Raw genomic sequence first — 25,846 nt, forward strand, 5'->3', positions numbered from 1 at the left:
CCCTTCGAGCCTGCTCCCCCATTCATTACGATCATGGCTGATCATCAAATTCAATATCCTGATCCCCCCCCGCCGTTCCCCCCATATCCCTTGATCCCTTTAGCCCCAAGAGCTCTATCTAATTTCTTCTTGAAATCAGACAACATTTTGACCTCAACGACTTCCTGTGGTGGTGAATTCCACACATTCACCACCCTCTGGGTGAAGACATTTTCCTCACCTCAGTTCTAAAAGGATTACCCCCTTATCCTCAAACTAGAGGGCATAGGTTTAAGGTGATTCGGGAGAGATACAGAAGTGTCCAGAGGGGCAATTTTTTCAGAGGGTGGTGAGTGTCTGGAACGAGCTGCCAGAGATAGTAGTAGAGGCGAGTACAATTTTTAAAAAGCGTTTAGACAGTTACATGGGTAAGATGGGTATAGAGGGATGTGAGCCAAACGCGGGCAATTGGGACTAGCTTAGTGATTTGAAAAAAAGGGCGGCATGGACAAGTTGGGCCGAAGGGCCCGTTTCCATGCTGTAAACCTCGATGACTATCACCGTTAGTTCTGGACTCCCTCACCATCAGGAATATTCTTTCTGAATCTACCTCTCTAACCATGTTGGAATTTTATAAGTTTCTATGAGATCCCCTCTCACTCTTCTAAACTCCAGTGAATATAATCCTAACTGATTTGGTCTCTCCTCATATGACAGACCTGCCATCCCAGGAATCAGCCTGGTAAACCTTTGCTGCATTCCCTCTATAGCAAGGACATCCTTCCTCAGATAAGGACACCAAAACTGCACACAATACTCCAGGTGTGGCCTCACCAAGTGCCCTATACAATTGTAGTAAAACATCCCTATCCCTATACTCAAATCCTCTCGCTATGAAGGCCCGCATACCAGTGCCTTCTTTACTGCCTGCTGCACCTACATGCCTACTTTTCAGCGACTGATGCATGAGGACTCCAAGGTCTCGCTGAGTATCCACTACTCTCAATTTACACCCATTCAAATAATAATCTGCCTTCCTATTATTGCTACCAAAGTGGATAACTTCACATTTACTCACATTATACTGCATCTGCCATGCATTTAGCCACACACTCAGCCTGCCCAAATCACACTGAGGCATCTCTGCATCCTCCTCACAGCTCACCCTCCCTCCCAACTTTGTATCATCTGCAAATTTGGAGATAATATATTCAGTTCCCTCTTCCAAGTCCTTAATATCTAATGTGGACAGTTGGGGTCTAGCACAGGTCCATGCGATACCGAACTAGTCACTGTCTGGCATGGAGCCCCGCACCAAGGAGTCTTGGCTCACACAGTCCCAGGTCATGGGATCACAGAGCCCTGGGTCGCGGGGTCACGGAGACCTGGGTCGCGGGGTCACGGAGACCTGGGTCGCAGGGTCACGGAGCCCTGGGTCACGGGGTCACAGAGCCCTGGTCATAGGCCACAGAGTCGCGAGGTCACAGAGCCCGGGCCACAGAGTCACGGGGTCACGAAGGCCCAGGTCACAGTGTCAAGGAACCGCCGAATGGAGATTCCTGTTGTGAAACTGCGGGGATGCTGCTGTATGAAACCTTGTTTTTTCTTTCTGTTTTGACAGAGAGCCTTGAGATTGACCAGGTGACAGAGGAAACACTGAATAAAACACAGACTCAGATGGGTGCTCTGAGGTGGACGATTGATCGGAAACTGGCACAGAAAGTGCGGGAGCTGGAAGCTGCCTCCGAGATGCAGATCCTGAAGATGAAAACATTTGAAAAGGACATTGAGGAGATCGAGACAGAGAAACACAACCTGGAGGACATTGTTCAGAACTTACCGCAAGGCTGCTACAACAGAGTGGGCTTGTAGAGGCTCAGGGAGCTTAGAGAGAGGAGACGTGATTACTGTGGACAATTTCTATGTTATAATCTCAAGGCGTTGGCCATCGCTGCCATTTTGAATGAGTAATTTGATTAGATATTTAACCCCCTTCAACATTCCTTCCAATTTTAACCCAATAACATCTCCTGGCTTTGCGACGTTGGATAGGTGTGAATCCAGGAAGTCAACCAGCTACCCATTGTTCATACAATGTTAATAAGACACCCATTGGGACTAACACTGCCCCTGCACCCCAATGCTCAGACTCCTAACAGGAGACTGTTCTGCTCTCTCACTGATCCGCGGAGTTCAGAGTCTATCCTTGCGCTCCCAGATTCATTCTCTTTAGTGTTTCGTTCCACTGACTGAATTGCTGGGTTATTTCCGAGGACAGTTAATGGTCACATATAGGCCAGACCGGGAAAGGACAGCAGATGCAGCGCGGTGGCACGGTGGTTAGCACTGCTGCCTCACAGCTCCGGAGACCCAGGTTTGATTCCTGACTTGGGTGACTGTCTGTGTGGAGTTTGCACATTCTCCCCGTGCCTGCGTGGGTTTCCTCCGGGTGCACCGGTTTCCTCCCACAGTCTGTGGGTTAGGTGGATTGGCCTTGCTAAATTGACCCTTAGTGTCAGGGAGACTAGCCAGGGTAAATGCATGGGGTTTTGGGGATAGGGACTGGGTGGGATTGTGGTCGGTGCAGACTCGATGGGCCGAATAGCCTCCTTCTGTACTGTAGGATTCTATTATATCCTTCCCTAAACCAGATGGGTTTCTTTGACAATCCGATAGTTTCACAATAACCAATAGTGTTGCCAGCATTTTATTCCAGATTTATTGATCAAACTTAGATTCTCTCAGCTGGTGTGCTGCGATTTGAATGAATGTCTGGATCATTAGCCTCTGGATAACTAGTCCAGTGACATTAACACTGATGGTCTGTCCCCGTTTACCCTGTGGCCACGTGAACTGCAGTGGTTACAGAAGGCGTTCACCATCACCTTCTCGAGGGCAATTAGATTCAGGTGATAAAAGCTGGCCCATTCAGCGACACCCACATCCCCCAGACTGAATTTAAAACAAACAGGTTGAGCCTGAAGCCTTCATGTTCCTGCGTCATCCAGTGTCGCTGACCGTGAATCAGTGCCACATTCTGAAATCTCCCAATTCGGCACAGACAAGAAGGGCCAAAAGGCCTGTTTCAGAGCTGTAATTTTCTATGGCTCTATGACATCTGGAAATCCTGACCTCCCGGCCAATCATGATGTGGAGATGCCGGCGTTGGACTGGGGTAAACACAGGAGTCTAACAACACCAGGTTAAAGTCCAACAGGTTTATTTGGTAGCAAACGCCACTAGCTTTCAGAGCGTGCTGCTCCTTCATCAGGTGGAGTGGGAGATCTGTTCACAAACAGGGAATACAGAGACACAAACTCAATTTACAGAATAATGATTGGAATGTGAGTCTCTACAGCTAATCAAGTCTTAAAGGTATAGACAATGTGAATGGAGAGAGCATTAGCACAGGTTAAAGAGATGTGTATTGTCTCCAGACAGGACAGCCAGTGAGACTTTGCAAGTCCAGGCAAGTTGTGGGAGTTACAGCTAGTGTGACATGAACCCAAGATCTCGGTTGAGGCCGTCCTCATGTGTGCGGAACCTGGCTATCAGTCTCTGCTCAGCGACTCTGTGCTGTTGTGTGTTGTGAAGGCCGCCTTGGAGAATGCTTACCCAAATATCAGAGGCCGAATACCTGTGACCGCTGAAGTGCTCCCCAACAGGAAGAGAACAGTCTTGCCTGGTGATTGTCGAGCGGTGTTCATTCATCCCTTGTCGTAGCGTCTGCATGGTTTCCCCAATGTACCATGCCTCGGGACATCCTTTCCTGCAGCGTATCAGGTAGACAACGTTGGCCGAGTTGCAAGAGTAGGTACCGTGTACTTGGTGGATGGTGTTCTCACGTGAGATGATGGCATCTCTGTCGATGATCCGGCACGTCTTGCAGAGGTTGCTGTGGCAGGGTTGTGTGGTGTCGTGGTCACTGTTCTCCTGAACGCTGGGTAGTTTGCTGCGGACAATGGTTTGTTTGAGGTTGTGCGGTTGTTTGAAGGCAAGAAGTGGCACACCCCTACTTCTTGCCTTCAAACAACCACACAACCTCAAACAAACCATTGTCCGCAGCAAACTACCCAGCGTTCAGGAGAACAGTGACCACGACACCACACAACCCTGCCACAGCAATCTCTGCAAGACGTGCCGGATCGTCGACACGGATGCCATCATCTCACGTGAGAACACCATCCACCAGGTACACGGTACATACTCTTGCAACTCGGCCAACATTGTCTACCTGATACGCTGCAGGAAAGGATGTCCCGAGGCATGGTACATTGGGGAGACCATGCAGATGCTACGACAATGGATGAATGAACACTGCTCGACAATCACCAGGCAAGACTGTTCTCTTCCTGTTGGGGAGCACTTCAGCCGTCATGGGCATTCGGCCTCTGATATTTGGGTAAGCATTCTCCAAGGCGGCCTTCGCAACACACAACAGCGCAGAGTCGCTGAGCAGAGACTGATAGCCAGGTTCCGCACACATGAGGACGGCCTCAACTGGGATCTTGGGTTCATGTCACACTATCTGTAACTCCCACAACTTGCCTGGACTTGCAAAGTCTCACTGGCTTTCCCTGTCTAGAGACAATACACATCTCTTTAACCTGTGCTTCATGCTCTCTCCACTCACATTGTCTGTACCTTTAAGACTTGATTAGCTGTAAAGACTCACATTCCAATCATTATTCTGTAAATTGAGTTTGTGTCTTTATATACCCTGTTTGTGGACAGAACTCCCACTCACCTGAGGAAGGAGCAGCGCTCCAAAAGCTAGTGGCGTTTGCTACCAAATAAACCACCCGACCAGTCTACAGCCTTTGACAGGATCACACTAGCACTGTGGTACCTCAACCCTATTGGCTGAATAGCAAAGCATCATTTTTTGTCTACGGCAAATCATGTGAATTAATATCTTTCAAAGAAAATGATAATTGGTGACTGTCGAAGTCACGGGTCTTATTGTTGACTTTGGAGTTACGCTAATCCAGGGAGGTGAAGGTCACTTTTAATACTTTATTCTTGCTCCATTAACATCAGCAAAGAGCAGTGAGCAAAAGTGGGAGTTATTTTGTCTGTAGGATCTCGTACCCACCTGACACTGTGTGTAAGGAACCTCATACCACCCGACACTGTCCGAAAGAACCTCGGACCACTGGCAGTGTGTGTAAGGAACCACAGACCACCCAGCACTCTGTCCGAAAGAACCTTGTACCTGTGTGGTCCCTCCTATATGAGCAAACGCAGTTGTTTTTTTGCAAACTTTTCGCTGGCCTGGAGCCAACCTTTACCAGAAGCTGCCAATGTACAAAACACAATCTAATTTCATCTCAAATTAATCATCAGGCACTTTCTAGCTGTTAGACATTAACCTTAGCAGCAGAATAATACTTTGTCCGGTACAGTGTTTATAAAGCAGTGTATTGAACAAACTAATTAACTTACGTCGCACAACCTCAAGACATCTCAAAATGTTTTCCAGTCAATGACATTCTTTATCATCCTGCTTACCGTGAACAATACCACAAGAGGTTCACCACAACAACCACCTGTATTTACATAGCACCTTTAACACAGCACCCAAGGCGCTTCACAGGAGCGATTACCCAAAGGGAATTTGAACCTGAGTCACAGAATGAGAATATCAGGACGAGTGGCCTAAAGGTTGGTCAGAGAGAGAGGTTGTAAGGTGCGTGCTATAGGAGAAGACAGATTTATGGAAGCAACTCCAGAGATAGATCAATAAGGTGCCAGCCTGAAGGTGAGTAATGACAGTAACTATTAATAATTAACCGCTCTTTATCGAATCCACTCAGAAATGTATTACCTTCAGATTATTCAGAGAGATGTTTACAACAGCAGGAAATAAACACTGACTCTTATAACGCACTGTCAATAAACCCATTCATTAGACAGGCTGAAATTGCCTTTAAATCCACCTTTATGCAAAGCAAGGTCTCAGAAAGAGGATCATTCGGCCATTTTGCAATAACAACACACAAGCTTCCTCTGCCCCCACCCCACGTTGCTACCTTTCCCTCTTCCTCCTTTCTCGATAACATATCGGAAATTCAAATGCCCACTGCTCGTGCTGTTCCACTCATTAAAAAAGCAGCTGGAGAACTTGTTTTTCTGTAGAACCTTTCACAATCTCAGGACATCCCAAAGCATTTTACAGCCAATGACATACTTTTCGCAGTGCGGTCACTGTGGTAATGAAGGGATAAACCCAGTAGCCAATTTCCACCACGAGAGAAAATGCTGGAAAATCTCAGCAGCTCTGGCAGCATCTGGGAGGAGGGAATAGAGCTGACGTTTCGAGTCCTGATGACTCTCTGTCAAAACTTTAATAATGGGTCAGCTGGACTCGAAACGTCAGCTCTTTTCTCTCCTCCCAGATGCTGCCAGACCTGCTGAGATTTTCCAGCGTTTTCTCTTTTGGTTTCAGATTCCAGCATCTGCAGAAATTTGCTTTTAGCCAATTTCCACGCTGTAAGCTGCCACTAACAGCAATGTGACAATGGGCGGATAATCTGTTCTTAGAATCCCTATTGTGCAAAAGGAGCCATTCGGCCCATCGAGTCTGCACCAACCACAATCCCACCCAAGCCCGATTCCCGTAACCCCACATATTTACCCTGCTAATCCCCTGACACTAAGGGGCAATTTAGCACGGCCAATCCACCCCAACTCGCACACCTTTGGAATGTGGGAGGAATCCGGAGCACCCGGAGGAAACCCATGCAGAGATGGGGACCCGAGGCCGGAATTGAACCCGGGTCCCTGGCGCTGTGAGGCAGCAGCGCTAACCACTGTGCCACTGTGATGTTGATTGAATGATAAATATTGGCCAGGACATGGGGAGACTCCCCTGCTCTTCTTCCAAGTAGTAGCCATGGGATATAGAGTCATAGAGGTTTACAACATGGAAACAGACCCTTCGGCCCAACTTGTCCATGCCACCCTTTTTTTAAACCCCTAAGCTAAGTATAATTGCCCGCGTTTGGCCCATATCCCTCTATACCCATCTTGCCCATGTAACTGTCTAAACGCTTTTTAAATAATAAAATTGTACCCGCCTCTACTACTACCTCTGGCAACTTGTTCCAGACACTCACCACCTTCTGTGTGAAAAGATTGCCCCCCTGGACTCTTTTGTATCTCTCCCGAATCACCTTAAACCTATGACCTCTAGTTTTAGACCTTTGGGAAAAGATATTGGTTGATCTATGCCCCTCATTATTTTATAGACCTCTATAAGATCACCCCTCAGCCTCCTGCGCTCCAGAGGAAAAAGGTCCCAGTCTATCCGGCCTCTCCTTATAACTCAAACCATCAAGTCCCGGTAGCATCCTAGTAAATCTTTTCTGCACTCTTTCTAGTTTAATAATATCCTTTCTATAATAAGGTGACCAGAACTGTGCACAGTATTCCAAGTGTGGCCTTACCAATGTCTTGTACAACTTCAACAAGATGTTCCGTACACAGCAGACAGGCCTCATTCTCATTGGAAAGGCATTACCAAACCCCAAATTCAAGCAAAATACTGCAGATGCTGAAAATCTGAAGTAAAAGCAGAAAGTGCAGAAAAGCAGGGTTGGCAGCACCGGGTGCAGGAAGGAACAGAGTCACAATTTCAACAATCAGGAATATGGCTCATTTTCAGAATTTCTTCAGAATCACAAAAGCTGAACTGGCTCACTAATGTGCCACGTGGATACCGGTTATCCTTAGCTGGTCTGGACTGAATCACAAACACAAGTAACCGCCCTCTGACATAACCCAGCAAAACATCCAGTTGCCAATCATCTCTGAAGTGTTCCTAAAAAAAAAGAAAAACCCACAGCTTTCTCAGGAGAAATGGAAATTGTGGGCAGCACGGTGGCACAGTGGTTAGCACTGCTGCGTCACACCAGGTTCAATTCCCGGCTAGGGCCACTGTCTGTGCGGAGTCTGCATGTTCTCCCCGTGTCTGCGAGGGTTCCTTCCGGGTGCTCCGGTTTCCTCCCACAGTCCGGAAGATGTGCTGGTTAAGGTGCATTGACCACACTAAATTCTCCCTCAGTGTACCCGAACAGGCGCCGGAGTGTGGCGACTAGGGGATTTTCACAGTAACTTCATTGCAGTGTTAATGTAAGCCTACTTGTGACACTAATAAATAAATAAAATTGTCTTACCGGCAGTTCTCACATTCCAAAGACAAATATTTGAAAAAAGACTTAGCTCCTGTGTGAAAATAATGCACACCACCTCGTATTACCTGCACTACATGCCTACGCAGACGGATATGAGAAAGTAAATAAGGAAGGTGTTTCCTGTGGGAGGAGGATCGGTAACCAGAGGGACACAAACTTAAGGCAAAGGAACTGGGGGAAATGAGGAGGAAAGTTTTTAAGCAGTGATTTAGGATGTGGAGTGCAGAGTCTGAAAGGGCAGTAAAAACAGGTTCTACAGTAAGTTTAGAAAGTGAGTTGGACATAAAATTGAATTGGAAGAGTCTGCAGGGCCTTGGGGAAAGGACAGGAAGGAGTGCAGCTCACTGAATAGCTCTCTCTAAGAGCCAGTACAGGCTCAGTGGGCAGAATGGCCTCCAGCTGTGCTGCAAGATGAAACAGAATTCCTTATCGTGATAAGAAAGCTCACTCTAAAACTTCACCAATGTCTGATTTGGAATTTAAGAATTTCTGAATCCCAGCACTCAACGCCCAAGACTGTGTCACGCATCCTTCAGCCTTGCATGAGAAATCTCTTCAACACGACCTATCTAAAATCAAATTTATATGAATTGATTGAAAACACAGACATGCTTGTAAGATATTTAATCGCTTATTAAATGATTATTTTGATGAATACATTATAGTGGCGTGCATTGTGTGGTTTATGCGTATTAGAGCCAGTCAGCTGGATTGCTTTGTCACGTCCAAGTACAGTTCGCCAGTCATGTTATTGATATTGGCACCTCAGCTGTCAACCCATTCTTCGATTGCCTCAGGTTTTACAGCCTGTTTACCGATCTAAAAGATGTGATGAATGATGGTGTGTAATGTAGGGCGGCGCGGTGGCACAGTGGTTAGCATTGCTGCCTCACAGTGCCGGGGACCCAGGTTCAAATCCAGCCTTAGGTCGATGTCTGTGTGGAGTTTGCACGTTCTCCCCCGTGCCTGCGTGGGTCTCTTCCAGGTGGTCTGGTTTCCTCCCACAGTCCAATGATGTGCGGGTTAGGTTGATTGGCCATGATAGAATGCCCCTTAGTATCGCAAGATGTGCAGGTTATGGGGATTGGCAGGGTAAATGTGTGGAGATAAGGGGATGGGGTCTGGGTGGGATTGTTGTCAATGCAGGCTCAATGGGCCGAATGGCCTCCTCCTGCACTGTAGGGGCTCTATGATTCTATGTATGGCTGACTCTGATGAGATTGGTCTTGTGGGCAGCACAGAGGAGTCTAGGGTTTGTGGTCTGGTGTGACTTCTCTTCCTATCTCTGAATGTAAACATACTTATTTATATGTGTCACATCTTTGTCACGCCTCAAGGCATCACTCCGGAAATGTCCTCATTGGTGCCTAATTAACTCAAAGCTCCTCCTTCCTGAAAGCAGCAACGAATCACTGCTGACAGATTGAGAAACTAACCAATTGGCAAGCAGCATCTGATAATAGACCAGCCAATGACAGCTGACTTTTGTGTGTGTCTATTTCGAGCAATTATCCCATGTGACTTTAAAAGATCATTTCATGTCAATGATCCTTCATCAGAACGACTTCAAACATTGACAATTGAGGGCAGCATGGTGGCACAGTGGTTAGTACTGCAGCCTCACAGCGCCAGGGACCTGGGTTCAATTCCCGGCTTGGGTCACTCTGTGTGGAGTTTGCACATTCTCCCCGTGGGTTTCCTCCGGGTGCTCCAGTTTCCTCCCACAGTCCAAAGATGTTCGGGTTAGATGGATAGGCCATGATCAATTGTGCCTTAGTGTCAGGGGCACTAGCGAGGGTAAATGTGTGGGGTTATGGGGATAGGATTGTGGTCGGTGCAGACTCGATAGCCTGAATGGCCTCCCTCTGCACTGTAAGGATTCTATGACTTTATTTTGCTCTCCACAGAACCTGACCTGCTGAGTTTTTCCAGCATTTTCTGTTTTTATTTTGGATTTTCAGCATCTGCAGTATTTTTACTTTTGTTTGGGTCGCATTAAATCTTGGCTTCACCTCTGCAGCAGAATAATGTGTCGCATGTTATAATCTACCCAATAACAGCAAGTGATGCCACAGAACATCTCTATTATAGAATGTTACCGCATCGCAGTCCAAATGACATGACTTTCAGCATCAACATAACATGGACAAAAAGTCACACGTTCCTGGAATGTTACCTTGGTGAGTCCCGTTTAACCCTAACCCAACCTTTACCTAACCCTAACCTTTACCTAACCCCAACCTTTACCTAACCCGAACCCTGACCCTAACCTTTACCTAACCCCAACTTTTACCTAACCCGAACCCCAACCTTTAACTAACCCGAACCCTAACCCATTTAACCCTGACCCTAAACTATACCTAACCCTAACCTTTACCTACCCCAAACCCTGACCCTAACCTTTACCTGACCCTAACCTTTACCTGACCCTAACCTTTACATTGTGTCCAGTTCTGGATGACACACTTCAGAAACGATGTGAGAGCATTAGAGAGAGTGCCGGAAAGATTCACCACAATGGTTCCAGCAATGAGGAACTTCAGTTATGAAGATAGATTAGAGAAGTTGGGACTCTCTCCCTTGGGGAAGGTAAAGCTGAGAGGAGATTCGATAGAGGTATTCAATACCATGAGGGTCCTGGACAGAGTAGATAGGGAATTCAGAAGAATGAGAGGGGATCTGATAGAAACATATAAGATTATGAAGGGAATAGATAAGATAGAAGCAGGGAAGTTGTTTCCACTGGCGGGTGAAACTAGAACGAGGGGGCATGGCCTCAAAAATAAGGGGGACAGATTTAGGACTGAGTTGAGGAGGAACTTCTTCACACAAAGGGTTGTGAATCTGTGGAATTCCCTGCCCAGTGAAGCAGTTGAAGCTACCTCATTGAATGTTTTTAAGGCAAGGATAGATAAATATTTGAGCAGTAAAGGAATTAAGGGTTATGGTGAGCGGGCGGGTAAGTGGAGCTGAGTCCACGAAAAGATCAGCCATGATCTTATTGAATGGGGGAGCAGGCTCGAGGGGCCAGATGGCCTACTCCTGCTCCTAGTACTTATGTTATTAAAAAGTGTTCCCATTGATGGGAGGGGCAGCACAGTGGTTAGCACTGCTGTCTCATAGTGCCAGGGACCTGGTTCAATTCCTGGCTTGGGTCACTGTCTGTGCGGAGTCTGCACGTTCTCCCTGTATTTGCGTGAGTTTCCTCCGGGTGCTCCGGTTTCCTCCCACAGTCTGAAAGACGTGCAGGTTAGGGTGCATTGGCCGTGCTAAATTCTCCCTCAGTGTACCCGAACAGGTGCCGGAGTGTGGTGACTGGGGGATTTTCACAGTAACTTCATTGCAGTGTTAATGTAAGCCTACTTGTGACACTAATAAATAAACTTATTTTAAAAAGGGATCAAGAATGACGGGACACAGATTTAAGGAAATTGGAAAAAGAATCATTGGAGACTGGAGGAGAAAGATTTTCACGCAGTCCTTCGGATCTGGAAGGCGCTGCCTCAGAGTGTGCTGGCGGCAGGGCCAATTGAGGCATTCAAGAAGAAATTGGATTATTATCTGAAAGGGAAGAATGTGCAGGTTACGAGGAGAAGGCGGAAGAATGGGACTAGATGAATTGCTCATTCAGAGAGCTGGCACAGACATGATGGGCTGAATGGCCTTCTGCACCATAACAATTCCCGGTGCCAGAGACTTTATCTCTCTTTTCATTTCCATAACTGCACAGGAACTGGATTTGTGAACAGACCAAGACCAGCGTTGGGACTTGGGCTGTTATCAGTGCTGAGGTGAAAGGGTAACAGTGACCCCCCTCGCTCACTGTACGTTTAAATTGTCAGGATATCAGGAATTTCACATCAACGAGCGGCGTGTGCAGAAATCACTGCAACAGCCCAAAAATAACTGATAACAGAGTGAGCAAACTTAAACAATCCCCGATTCAAAGCTGCTGCTTCTGAAGATTGCTGGGAAGGTCACGGCGTGAAGTAACTTGGAGAAAGTTTGGACAGTGATAAGAGGAGCCTACGCATTCCATAGTCTGGAGTGAGTGATTCGCAGGGACAGGATGTGGGTGAAAGGTTGCACCTGGATTAACCTTCAGGAAATCAAGCAAACAAACCAGTCAGCCGTCCACCGTGAGTATCCAGCAAGGGGGGGGTAATCGGACTTCTACTGAATTGGCAGAAACAACTTAAAAATAGGCCATGGTCTGGCTGTCAGAGGAGCCTGGTGAAGCCAATCTTGGAGGAAGCATGAACCATGAAGATGTTCCTGACTTGATCCTGAAATCCTTGGTTTTAACGAGTTATTTAATGTTGCTTTTCTGTTTGTATAAGTGGTTTTGAAGCCCTTGTGCAAAATGATAAAGTAAAGTTTATTTATTAGTGTCACAAGTAGGCTTACATTAACACTGCAATGAAGTTACTGTGAAAATCCCCTAGTCGCCACACTCTGGCACCTGTTCATAGAAACATAGAGGATAGGAGCAGAAGGAGGCCATTCGGCCCTCCGAGCCCGCTCCACCATTCATCACCATCATGGCTGATCATCCAACTCAATAGCCTAATCCTGCTTTTTCCCCATAACCTTTGATCTCATTTGCCCCAATGTTCGGGTACACTGAAGGAGAATTTAGCACAGCCAATGCACCTAACCAGCACGTTTCAGAATCATGGAGGATCACCTTTGAGTAACAAGACGAAGGTGATTTTCTTTAGTGTTTACTATGCCAAGTTCACAAACTACTGAAACATCTCCCACACTGGGGGTTTGGATTTTGGGTTAATGTTGGTTTGGGGGCAGCAGGGGGTGGAGGGATGGTTGTGGTAAGGTGGATAGCAGCAGTCACTCCTGATCTGCCATTGGGAATAGTTTGGATTTGGGTTCGAGGTGGAATTGGTGGAGAGGAGTGTGTTTGGAACTAGGGGGGGTGAGGTTGGATTTGGTGTTGGGTTATATTTGGGGTTGGTAGCGGTATTGGATCTGGGGCTGAGTCCAGTTCTGCGGGGGTAGAGATTGGTAGTTTGGTTCGAGTCAGGTCTTGGTGCTTGTTTGGGTCAGTTTCAGGGGCCGGGGCTGGAATTAAGACTGAGAATGGGGTTCGGCTTGGTGTTGAGTCGGCTCCTGCTGTGGGGTTAAGGTTTAGGTTAGGGTGGGTGATTTCTGGGGTTAGGTATTGGGGGAGGTTGGGATTGGCTCCAGGTCCTGGCGTGGAGTTAGGGTTGGTGATTTTGGGGTGGGTATTGTGTGTGAGGGAGGGGGCAGGGGGGGTTGAGGTTTGCTCTGGGACCTGGTGCGGGGGTTAGGATTGGTGATTTGGGGAGTGGGTATTGGGGGTTCTTGTGTGGTGTTAGTCTAGGTGATTTTGAGGAGGGGTAGTTATTGGGGGGGGGGGGGTGGGATTTGCTCTGGGCTCTGGTTCTGCTCAGGGTCCTGCTGTGGGGTTAGGGTTGGTGATTTTTTTTGGGAGGGGTATATTGGTTGGGGTTTGGGGTTTGCTCTGGGTGCTGGTGTGGGGTTAGGGTTGGAGGTTTGGGGTTAGGGTTGGTGATTTTGGGTGGGTGGTTTGGTTCTGGGTCTGGGGTGGGTTTAGGATCGGAGGGTTGCGGTTAGGGTTGGTGATTTTGGGGGTGTGGCTTGGTTCTGGGTCTGGGGTGGGTGATTTGAGGGGGAGGGTGATTTTGAAGGGGTGATTTGGGGGATAGCTATGGGGATGGGTATTATGTGGGCTCGGTAAGGGGTTTGGGGGTGGGGGAGATGGTTTGGGGGTGGATGTTGTGTGGGTTGGGGTGAGTATTGTGTGGGAGGGTATTGATGCATGGGAGGGTGGCCGGATTGGCTCTGGGACCAGGGGGCGGGTGATTTTGGGAGGGGGAGGTGATTTGGGGGATAGTTATGGGGGGGTGTGTGATAGCTATGGGAGTGGGTATTATGTGGGCTGGGTAAGGGGTTTGTCTCTGGGTCTGGGAGTGGATAATTTTGAGGAAGGGTGATTTTGGGGGATAGCAATGGGGGGGTGGGTATTGTGTGGGCTTGGTAAGGGGTTTGTCTCTGGGTCTGGGGGGTGGGTGATTTTGGAGGGGGGGTGATACCTATGGGGGCATTGTGTGGGCTGGGTAAGGGTTTGTCTCTGGGCCTGAGGGGCTGGTGATTTGGGGGATAGCTATGGGGAGGTGATTTTGTGGGGGGTGATTTTGGGGGTGTGGGTGATAGCTATTGGGGAGTGGGGTGGGTATTGTGTGGGCTGGGTCAGGGGTTTGTCTGGGTCTGGGGGTGGGTATTATGTGGGCTGGGTCAGGGGTTTGTCTGGGTCTGGGGGTGGGTATTATGTGGGCTGGGTCAGGGGTTTGGCTGGGTCTGGGGGTGGGTCAGGGGTTTGTCTCCGGGAGGAGCGAGGGCTCTGCCGCTGCTGCAGTTTCTCTCCTTTCCCGCAGCGGGCGTCTCCGCCCCGGGTCCCCCCGCTCTGAGCAGCGGCTCCGGCTCAGCAGTGAGTTCAGTCCCGGAGCTGTAAGCCGAGGCTCGGATCCCTCCGTCTGTCAAGATGCCCTCGGGACAGGAGGCTCAGGGTGAGTTTAGGGGGTGAGTCTGGGGGGGGTCAGAGAGTCTGGGGGGGTGAGTCTGGGGGATGCCCCCGCTCTGATCTGCTCCTCTCTCATTCACAGGGGGGAAGATGTTCGGTTTGCGGAAAGCGCAGCAGGACGAGAGATTACACACAGTGAACAAGGTCAGAAACTCTGCTCAAACTCTGCTCACAGCAGCTTCAACTTTCCCCCCACTCTAAACTTGTCCTTTCCTCTGTGTGTGTGTGAGAGAGAGACTCTCTCTTTCCCTCTTTTGTGTTCCTTTCTCTTCATTTTACTCTCCCTCTCTCTATTTCTGTCTGTTTTCTTGTGTTCTGTCCCTCTTTCTCTTTTTACTCTCTCTCTGCCGCCTCCATAAAGTGGAGATGCCGGCGTTGGACTGGGGTAAATACAGTAAGAGTTTTAACAACACCAGGTTAAAGTCCAACAGGTTTATTTGGTAGCAAATGCCATTAGCTTTGGGAGCGCTGCTCCTTCATCAGATGGAGGGGATATCTGCTCTCAAACAGGGCCCTGTTTGAGAGCAGATATTCACTCCATCTGATGAAGGAGCAGCGCTCCCAAAGCTAATGGCATTTGCTACCAAATAAACCTGTTGGACTTTAACCTGGTGTTGTTAAAACTCTTACTGAGCCTCCATAAAGAACATGTTTAAAGCTGTGATCATTTCTGCCCTCAGTCGGTGGGGAAACGATGTCAGATCTCTGAATATTTTTGAAATTGGAACGCACCCAGAGCTAAAAACAGAAAATGCTGGAAAAACTCTGGCAGAATCCGTGGAGAGAAACAGACTGATCTGATTCTGAACTTGGATGTATTTTTGTCTGATTCGCTTTATTAGTTTAGTTTATTTATTAGTGTTACAAGTCAGGCTTACATTAACACTGCAATGAAGTTACTGTGAAAATCCCCTAGTCGCCACACTCTCGCACCTGTTCGGGTAACACTGAGGGAGAATTTAGCACGGCCAATGCACCCTAACCAGCACGTCTTTCAGACTGCGGGAGGAAACTGGAGCACCTGGAGGAAACCCACACAGACACGGGGAGAAAGTGCAGACTCCGCACAGACAGTGACCCAAGCTGGGAATCGAACCCGGGTCCCTGGCATTGTGAGGCAGCAGTGCTAATCACTGTGCCACCGTGCCGCCCATGGTGCTTGGGTCAGTGGAAGGGTGTGGGTTGGATTCCTGAAGATGGGTGGTGGGTTGTCCCTGGGTTTCTGGGTGGGTTAGACTTATCACAAAGCTTTGGTTATGTGTCTTACTCCAACCCCTGTCACTGTCCCTTTGTCAGTGAGTTTGTATCTTCAGCTCTGAGCATCCACCAGCAATGTACCTTCCATGGAAGACCAACAGGTACAGTTACTGAGGGGCAGGGGGCGCGGTGGCTCGTGAGGCATCAATTGCCCCTGCCCCACCCCCAATTATTATTCTGAATTCCACAACACTTATTAGTTCTGGTTACCAGACCGTGAGGAATAAAGAGATTTGCACGTCTATCTCATATTGCCCTGTGGCCCTTAACAACCAATGAAGTGCTTTCTGAAGAGTGGTCACTGCTGTTGTGTAGGAAACACGACAGTTCATCATCACCAGCTGGAGATTCCCCTCCCCCAGGTCACTCACCATCCTGACTTGGAAATATATCAGCTGTCCCTTCACTATCGCTGGGTCAAAATCCCAGAACATCTTCCCTGACAGCACTGTGGGTGTACCTACACCACAGGGACTGCAGTGGGTTCAAGAAGGCAGCTCACCACCACCTTCTCAAGGGGCAACTGGAGATGGGCAATAAAAGTGTGGACTTTCATGTCCTGTGAAGAAATAAAAAGTTAATTTGTGCATAGCAAGCTCCCATAAGCAGCTCCGTGATAATAACCAGCTAATCTGCTTCTAGAAATCATAGAAATCATAGAAACCCTACAGTACAGAAAGAGGCCATTCAGCCCATCGAGTCTGCACCGACCACAATCCCACCCAGGCCCTACCCCCATATATTTACCCGCTAATCCACGCATCCCAGGACACTAAGGGGCAATTTTAGCATGGCCAATCAACCTAACCTGCACATCTTTGGACTGTGGGACGAAACCGGAGCACCCGGAGGAAACCCACGCAGACACGAGGAGAATGTGCAAACTCCACACAGACAGTGACCCAAGCCGGGAATCGAACCCGGGACCCTGGAGCTGTGAAGCAGCAGTGCCAACCACTGTGTCACCGTGCCGCCTAATGATCTTGGTTGCGGGATAAACATTGTCTGGCATGCCCAAGTTCTTTTGATAGTCCCGCAGGATCTGTTGGGTAAAGATTACTTGTTGGGTGAAGATGGATCTGGATCTAAGGCAGGTAATTGGAGTCAAGATCCAAGTCACTCATCTGTAAGGAGAGAAAAGAGCTGACGTTTCGAGTCCAGATGACCCTTTGACAAAGGGAGATTCCCCTCCCCCAGGTCACTCACCATCCTGACAAAGGGTCATCTAGACTCGAAACGTCAGCTCTTTTCTCTCCTTACAGATGCTGCCAGACCCGCTGAGATTTTCCAGCATTTTCTCTTTTGGTTTCAGATTCCGGCATCTGCAGTAATTTGTTTTTATCCAAGTCACTCATGATCTACTTGACTGGTAGAAAAAAAACTACAGCACAAACAGGCCCTTCGGCCCACAAGTTGTTGGTAGAACAGGTTCAAGGGGCTGAATGGCCTCTTCCTGTTCCTATGCACAAATGCAGCAAAAATAATTACATGAGATCCGATCGATGGGCCAAATGGCTTCCTCCTGCTTCTATTTTCTTTGTTTTCTGTAATCCCAGTTTTATTTCTTTCAACAATTAAACTTTATATCCGTAAAGCCTCAAACCTGATTCCACATTGCGCTATCTTAGCTGCAGTGTAGTTCACAGTGAGCTTCACTGGACAAATCTCCTGCAGTTTCAGCAATGCCACGGGAGAGCTGCTAGTGAACTCACACGTTTAAAACTGTTTGCTGGGGTTTCCATTTTGGAATGCGGATGGGCTGATGGGCCAGGGGTGGGGGGGTTGGAATTCACACGAGCAGTCTGACGATGTTATCCAGCAACATTGTCGGGCTCAGCCATGGTTAGGTGGGTGGCACATTCACCTTTGGAGTCAGAATGACACAGGTTCGAGTCTTACTCCCGACACTCGAGCACAAAATCCAGATTGAGAATCCTGCTGTGGTGCTGAGGGAGTGCTGCACTGTCGAAGGTGCCGTCTTTGAGATGGAACATTAAGCTCAGGCCCTGCCTGCCCTCTCAGGTGGATAGGAAAGATCCCATGGGCACTATTTCAAAGACAGGCAGGGGCATTCGCCCCAGGGACCTGGCCGATTATTCATCCAATATCAGTAAAAAGCAGATTTTCTGGTCAATATCTCATTGCAGTTTGTGTGATCTTTCTGTACAATCTGGCTGCTATGTGTTGTCAGTTACAACAGTAACTTCATTTCCAAAGTACTGACACAGTGGTTAGCGCTGCTGCCTCACAGTGCCAGGGACCTGGGTTCGATTCCCGGCTTGGGTCACTGTCTGTGCGGAGTCTGCCCGTTCTCCCCATGTCTACGTGGGTTTCCTCCGGGTGCTCCGGTTTCCTCCCACAGTATGAAAGACGTGCTGGTTAGGGTGCACCGGCTATGTCAAATTCTCCCTCAGTGTACCCGAACAGGCGCTGGAGTGTGGCAACTATGGGATTTTCGCTGTAACTTCATTGTGGTGTTAATGTAAGCTATTTGGGATGCTAATAAATAAACTTAAACTGACTTGTCCCTTGGGAGCCCAAAGGCGACGCGGTGGCACCGTGGTTAGCACTGCTGCCTCACAGCGGGGACCTGGGTTCGATTTCCTGCTTGGGTCACTATCTGCGTAAAGTTTGCACGTCATGACCGTGTCTGCGTGGGTTTCCTCCGGGTGCTCCGGTTTCCTCCCATAGTCTGAAAGACGTGCTGGTTAGGGTGCATTGACCCGAACAGCACTGGAGTGCGGTGACTAGGGCACTTTCACAGTAACTTCATTGCAGTGTTAATGTAAGCCTTACTTGTGACCAATAAATAAACTTTACTCTAACTTTAAAGGCACTATATAAATGCAGGGGTTTTTTTTTGTTTGTCCAGGCAGTGAGTCCTCAGTGGGTTTATCACTGTGCATGTTCCTCGTACTGGCTGGCTGGTGCAGGTACCAGCTGGGTTAAGTGTGTGCTGGTATTGTACAGGAACTTAGCAAAGCAAATATTCTGGGACAGGGCCAGAAGTTGGGATTGGATCAGATCTCTGGCCTTTCCAGAGTTGCAGGGATAGAAGGCTCCAGTAAAAAGCTCCCATTGTCCAAATGTTTTCACAAAAACAGATTGTGTTCACAGAGAGCCAGCATCGAGGCAGAGTACTATTCCCCTTTCTGAAAAGGTAGGAATGTTATTGATGTCAGCCTCTACATCGAGAGCCTGAATTTCCACAGTTCTGTCCATTGAGGTGCAGTAAATTTCCTCGTATTACACGTCACCATGAGAAAAACCAGTATCACCTCTTCACAGGATAAAACCATGACCAAATGGGGATGAGAATCATATCAGCCATGATTGAACGGTGAAGCAGACTCAATGGGCCGAAAGGCTGAATTCTGTTCTGATAACCTATGGTCTAATTTGAAGAGTTAAGGCAGCTCTAGTCTGTTCATTAAATCACAGAACTTTACAACCAAGGAGACCATTCAGCCCATTGTGCCTCTGCCAGCTCTTTGATGTAACGCTCACGTTAATTTCCACATCCTGTCTGTAACCCTGTAAATTCCTCAATCTGAAGCACCTAATCCCAACTCCCTCTTCATTTTATTTACGGAGTTGCTTTCCATCAACTTTTCGGGTTAAGCGTTTCAGATCCTGACATACCTTTGAGTGGAAAACCTTTCTCCCCATCTCCTCTCTCGATCTTTTGCCATTGATTCTGAATCTGGGATCTCTGGAGGGAATAGGGTTTCTCAATGTATATTCCCAAAACCTTCCTCATCACTCTGAAAACCCCCATTACTTCGCATCTTCACCAGCTTTGTTCCAGTGTGAACAGTCCTAGAGTTTCCAGTCTCTCCTCGTGATTGAGATCCCTCAGCCCTGGTGACATCCTGGAAAACCCTGCCCCACCCTCTTTGTAAAGTCTATTTACAAAGAAACTATGCAGAGATGTACCATAGAATCCCTACCGTGCAAAAAGAGGCCATTCGGCCCATCGAGCCTTCACCGACTTGCTGACAGAGTATCTCACCCCAGGCCCTCTCCCCCACCCTATCCCTGTAACCCCACACAATTACCATGGCTAATCCCATCTAACCTACACACCTTGGGGCACTAAGGGGTAATTTAGCATGGCCAATGCGCCTAACCTGCACATCTTTGGAGTCTGGGAGGAAACCCATGCAGACACGGGGAGAACATGCAAATCCCACACAGACAGTGAACCAAGGTTGGAATTGAACTCGGATCCCTGGAGCTGTGAGGCAGCAGTGCCACCCATGGGAAGGAGCTTCGTTTGGGTAGATGGGGAGAAGCTGTTTCCACTGAAAGGAGGGTGTTTAACCAAAGGACATCGATTCATGGTAATTGGCAGAGGAAGCAGAGAGGGGACGAGGAGTGATTTATTTTGCTCAGAGTTGTTGTGATCTGCCTGAGAGGAGAATGGAAACAACTTTAATAATAATGTTTAAAAGGCAGGTGGATAAATATCTGAAATGGAAAAAGTGCAGGGCCACTGGGAAAGAGCAGAGGAATGGGACCAGTTGGATATCTCGTTCAAAGAACTGACACAGGCTCAAAGGGCTGAATGGCCTGCTGTGTTCCCTATAATTCTGTGAAGCACAAGAACAGGCCAAGCCATCTTGCCGCTGTAATAAGCAGCTCAGTGTTTCTTCACTGCTGGCTCTGACTTTGGGAGGATTCTCCCAGCCACTGGATTTCAGCACTCCACTGGACATGAATCCAGAATTCCAAGCTGGAGCTCCGGATTCCACTCCCTGGGGAAGAGATTTGTGCTCTCCAACCTGGAGGCCGCAACGCTGCCACTGAACCAAGGACTGTGGCACAGTGGTTAGCACTGCTGCCTCACAGCGCTAGGGACCCGGGTTCAATTCCCGGCTCGGGTCACTGCCTGTGCGGAGTCTGCACGTTCTCCCCATGTCTGCGTGGGTTTCCTCTGGGTGCTCTGGTTTCCTCCCACAGTCCGAAAGATGTGCTGGTTAGGTGTATCGGCCGTGCTAAATTCTCCCTCAGTGTACCCGAACAGGCGCCGGAGTGTGGCGATGAGGGGATTTTCACAATAACCTCATTGCAGTGTTAATGTAAGCCTCTCTGTGACACTAATAAATCAATAAACTCCATAAGGGTTTGCTACCTGAAAATACAGAATGGAAACTTAGAACAGCAAGGAGAAGTTGCTGACTCTCGGTGCTGGTAAATTATTACAGTCGTATCATTATCTGTGACCAGCCACTTTTCACTGTGGAAGTGAACTATTGTTTGAGGCAGTGAACTTTCTGTTGGATTTCCATCTGCTCCAATTAGGACTGGTCACATGATTTATTTAGCACTGCTGTCTCACAGTGCCAGGGACCCAGGTTCAATTCCTGCCTCGGGTGACTGTGTGGAATTTGCACGTTGTCCCCGTGTCTGCGTGGGTTTACTCCGGGTGCTCCAGTTTCCTCCCACAGTCCAATGATGTGCAAGTTAGGTGGATTGGCCATGCTAAATTGCCCCTTAGTGTCCAAAGATGTGTAGGTCAGGGGGATTAGCAGGGTAAATGCATGACGATACGGAGATACCCAGGCCCAACCCCCAGTCTAAGATGCTTTGTCAGAGGGTCGGTGCAGACTCGATGGGCCAAATGGCCTCCTTCAGCACTGTCGGGATTCTGTTTATCCTGTACTGACCCCTGGGTTTTGGATCAGTTATGAGCATGTTCATTTGGAAAAAAGCCCCTCCACTCCAAACCCTATGATAGTGGCATATACCACAACAAAGTTACAAAGTGGAGAAGTTAAACACACGGTCGACCTGTGGGTGAGGAAGTGTTTGGAGCCGAGACTTGACTCCAGCTTTTCCTGACTTGCTTCTGGTTTCTCCCTGCCTCGAAAGGCAGCTCTCAGCTGGCTGAATATCGCTGACACTGACACTCATTCAAAGCACACGAGTTGGCACCAGTTCCCAGTATTGTGGAGGTCAGACCATGAGGCTGGTTTGAGTTCCAGAAATGTGCCAGTGAATGGTGTCGAGGTGAATGAGTAGTGGCTTTGTGCTGACAAGCCACCAACTTAAGGAGGTCTTCACTGCAAAATAAAACCAGCCAATCAAACCAACATGGTCGTGACAGCAAAATGGATTCTTTATTGATTTGATTTGATTTGATTTATTATTGCAACATCTATTAACATACAGTGAAAAGTATTGTTTCTTGCGCGCTATACAAACAAAGCATACCGTTCATAGAGAAGGAAAGGAGAGGGTGCAGAATGTAGTGTTACAGTCATAACTAGGGTGTAGAGAAAGATCAACTTAATGCGAGGTAGGTCCATTCAAAAGTCTGACAGCAGCAGGGAAGAAGCTGTTCTTGAGTCGGTTGGTACGTGACCTCAGACTTTTGTATCTTTTTCCCGATAGAAGAAGGTGGAAGAGAGAATGTCCGGGGTGGGTGGGGTCCTTGATTATTCTGGCTGCTTTTCCGAGGCAGCGGGAAGTGTAGACAGAGTCAATGGATGGGAGGCTGGTTTGCGTGATGGACTGGGCTTCGTTCACGACCCTTTGTAGTTTCTTACAGTCTTGGACAGAGCAGGAGCCCATACCAAACTGTGATACAACCAGAAAGAATGCTTTCTATGGGGCATCTGTAATAGTTAGTGAGAGTCATAGCAAATATGCCAAATTTCCTTAGCCTCCTGAGAAAGTAGAGGCGTTGGTGGGGCTTTCTTAACTATAGTGTCGGCATGAGGGGACCAGAACAGGTTGTTGGTGATTTGGACACCTAGAAACTTGAAGTTCTCGACCATTTCCACTTCATCCCCATTGATGTAGACGGGCACAGTGTTCTCCACTACGCTTCCTGAAGTCGATGACTATCTCCTTCACTTTGTTGACATTGAGGGAGAGATTATTGTTGCCGCACCAGTTCACCAGATTCTCTATCTCATTCCTGTTCTCTGTCTCGTCACTGTTTGAGATCTGACCCACTACGGTGCAGTCGTCAGCAAACTTGAAAATCGAATTGGAGGGGAATTTGGCCACACAGTCATAGGTGTAAAAGGAGTATAGTAGGGGGCTGAGAACACAGCCTTGTGGGGCACTGGTGTTGAGGATGATCGTGGAGGAGGTGTTGTTACCTATCCTTACTGATTGCGGTCTGTGGGTTAGGAAGTTCAGGATCCAGTTGCAGAGGGAGGAGCCGAGCCCCAGGCCACGGAGTTTGGAGACGGGTTTTGTAGGAATAATTGTGTTGAAGGCTGAGCTGTAGTCAATTGGACTAATTAGTTTATATACTTATTCCAAAACTGGATTGATGTATGTTTGTCAAAAATTTTCATGGGATGTGGGCATTGGTAGCAAGGGCAGCATTTAGTGCCCCTTGAGGAACTGGCAGTGTTGAGGCCCTGCTTTGAACATGTAGTGTAGGTACACCCACAGTGCTGTTAGGGAGTTCTAGCATTTTGACACAACGACAGTGAAGCAACATAAATAAGACCATAAGACATAGGAGCAGAATTAGGCCACTCGGCCCATTGAGTCTGCTCCGCCATTCAATCACGGCTGATTTTTTTTTCTCATCCCCATTCTCCTGCCTTTTCCCCATAACCCCTGATCAGGATGGTGAGTGGCTTGGAGGGGAACTTGCAGGTGGTGGTGTTCCCATGTGTTTGCTGCCTTTGTCCTTCCAGGTGGCAGAGGTCACAGGTTTGCGTGGTGTAATGGTGAGCACTCTGGACTCTGAATCCAGCGATCCGAGTATTTTTTTTGGGCGGCACGGTAGCACAGTGGTTAGCACTGCTGCTTCACAGCTCCAGGGACCTGGGTTCGATTCCCGGCTTGGGTCACTGTCTGTGTGGAGTTTGCACATTCTCCTCGTGTCTGCATGGGTTTCCTCCGGGTGCTCCGGTTTCCTCCCACAGTCCAAAGATGTGCGGGTTAGGTTGATTGGCCATGCTAAAATTGCCCTTAGTGTCCGTAGGTTAGAGGGAGTAGTGGGTAAATATGTAGGGATACGGTGGTAGGACCTGGGTGGGATTGTGGTCGGTGCAGACTCGATGGGCCGAATGGCCTCTTTCTGTGCTGTAGGGTTTCTAAGGTTTCTAAGATTCTAAGTTTGGAAGGTGCTGTTGAAGGAGCCTTGGTGAGTTGATGCAGTGTTGCCATGGTCATGCCAATGAATGTCCGGGCTCTTTCCTGAATATTTACAAAGCTCAGATCTCTCCGCTTTGCCAGTCTTCTACGTGATGGACAGAACGATCTCCTTTGCTGAATGATACAAGCTATGTGAGGACTCAGCAAGTTCGAAAAAGCTGCTTTTTGATGGACTTCAGATCAAATGGGGTTGATCAACTCTGATTGGTTTGTGCCTGGGTTCATCACATGACCTCTTGTCCTCCCCCCCACTCCTGCCATTGGCCCAACCGTTGGGAATCCTGCCTTTTCACAACCAATTGGAGTGAGAACAGGCTCCTTATTGGATGACTGGATAATCACCAACAGTTTATGAAACAGAATTTTCCCCCGCCCCTCGCTGATATAGATGTTAATCGGTCTGCACCGGGCTTGCTGCAGTCCGGATGTCAGTGCGGAGTCCATGGCAGGAAGTTCCCCAGGGAATAGTACCCATAGCCCAGGCCGACACTCCCAGTCCAGTACTGAGGGAGCTGCACTGCCGGAGGAGACTTGCGTTGATATAGCGCCTTTCTCAGCCTCAGCACACCCCAAGGACTCCATGGCCTACTTTTGAAGTGCAGTCATTGTTGTGATGTGGGGAACATGGAAGCTAATGTGTGCACAGCAAGATCCCACAAACAGCAATGCTGGTGTTGTTGGTTGAAGCATGAATATTGGCCAGGACACCCCCCCCCCCCCATTCTTCTTTGAAGCTGTGCCATGTTCATCCACCCCAGAAAGCAGACGAGGCCTTGATTTAATATCATATAATCCCTACAGTGCAGAAGGAGGCCATTCAGCCCATCAAGCCTGCACCAACAACAATCCCACCCAGGCCCTAACACCGTAACCCACATGTATTTACCCTGCTAATCCCCTTGACACTAAGGGGAAATTTAGCATGGCCAATCAACCTAACCCGCACATCTTTGGACTGTGGGAGGAAACCGGAGCACCCGGAGGAAACCCACGCAGACACGGGGAGAACGTGCAAACTCCACACAGACAGTGACCCGAGGCTGGAATTGAATCTGGTTCCCTGGCGCTGCGAGGGAGCTGTGCTAACCACTGTGTCACGCTATAATCAGAGGGTAGCCCTGACAGTGCAGCACTCCCTCAGTACTGCACAGGGAGGGTCGGTCTGGATGTCGTGCTGAAGCTTCTGGGTTGGAGGCTTGAACCCTCCTCACCTTTCTGACCCGGTACTTATGATGTGGAGATGCCGGCGTTGGACTGGGGTAAGCACAGTAAGAAGTCTCACAACACCAGGTTAATTCTAATTAGTATTCTGTAACTTGATTTCTGTGTCTGTGCACTGTTGGAGAACAGATATCCACTCCATCTGACGAAGGAGCTGTGCTCCAAAAGGTTATGGTATTTGCTACCCAATAAACCTGTTGGACTTTAACCTGATATTGTGAGACTTCTTCCGGTACTTATAGGCATGCTTTGGAAAGTAAATGGGGAGGGAGAGTGTGGGAAGGTGGGAGTGTAATCCCATTACCCCAACACTAAAGCTCGCTGCTTTACACTGCTATTGGGCAGGGAAAATATAGAGAATATCATTTTCCTTACTGCAAGGTTGTAAAAGTAATAAAGCAGGAGTTTGTGCTGCAATAATCAGTCTCTGTGCCTCGCAGCTATTCTGACTCATTTAACTCGATATTCCGAACTCCAGCCCTGG

The 25,846-nt window shown here is 48.3% G+C and overlaps 2 protein-coding genes across 2 annotated transcripts in view; both read left to right on the forward strand.

Annotated features, from left to right (window-relative positions):
- The window catches only part of LOC144503042 (laminin subunit gamma-3-like), a 101,912-nt gene extending 99,407 nt beyond the window's left edge, over positions 1-2,505 (forward strand). The window contains exon 26 of the mRNA XM_078227544.1: positions 1,601-2,505. Within this exon, the coding sequence (XP_078083670.1) occupies positions 1,601-1,851 (251 nt within the window). The 3' untranslated portion in view covers positions 1,852-2,505. The remainder of the gene's footprint in view (positions 1-1,600) is intronic.
- A 12,117-nt stretch (positions 2,506-14,622) lies between these two features.
- The window catches only part of aif1l (allograft inflammatory factor 1-like), a 37,091-nt gene continuing 25,867 nt past the window's right edge, over positions 14,623-25,846 (forward strand). Inside the window, exons 1-2 of the mRNA XM_078227575.1 lie at positions 14,623-14,743; positions 14,840-14,901. Coding sequence (XP_078083701.1) covers positions 14,719-14,743; positions 14,840-14,901 — 87 coding nt within the window. The 5' untranslated portion in view covers positions 14,623-14,718. The remainder of the gene's footprint in view (positions 14,744-14,839; positions 14,902-25,846) is intronic.

The sequence above is a fragment of the Mustelus asterias genome, chromosome 13, assembly GCF_964213995.1.
Source record: "Mustelus asterias chromosome 13, sMusAst1.hap1.1, whole genome shotgun sequence".
NCBI classification, from domain to species: domain Eukaryota; kingdom Metazoa; phylum Chordata; class Chondrichthyes; order Carcharhiniformes; family Triakidae; genus Mustelus; species Mustelus asterias.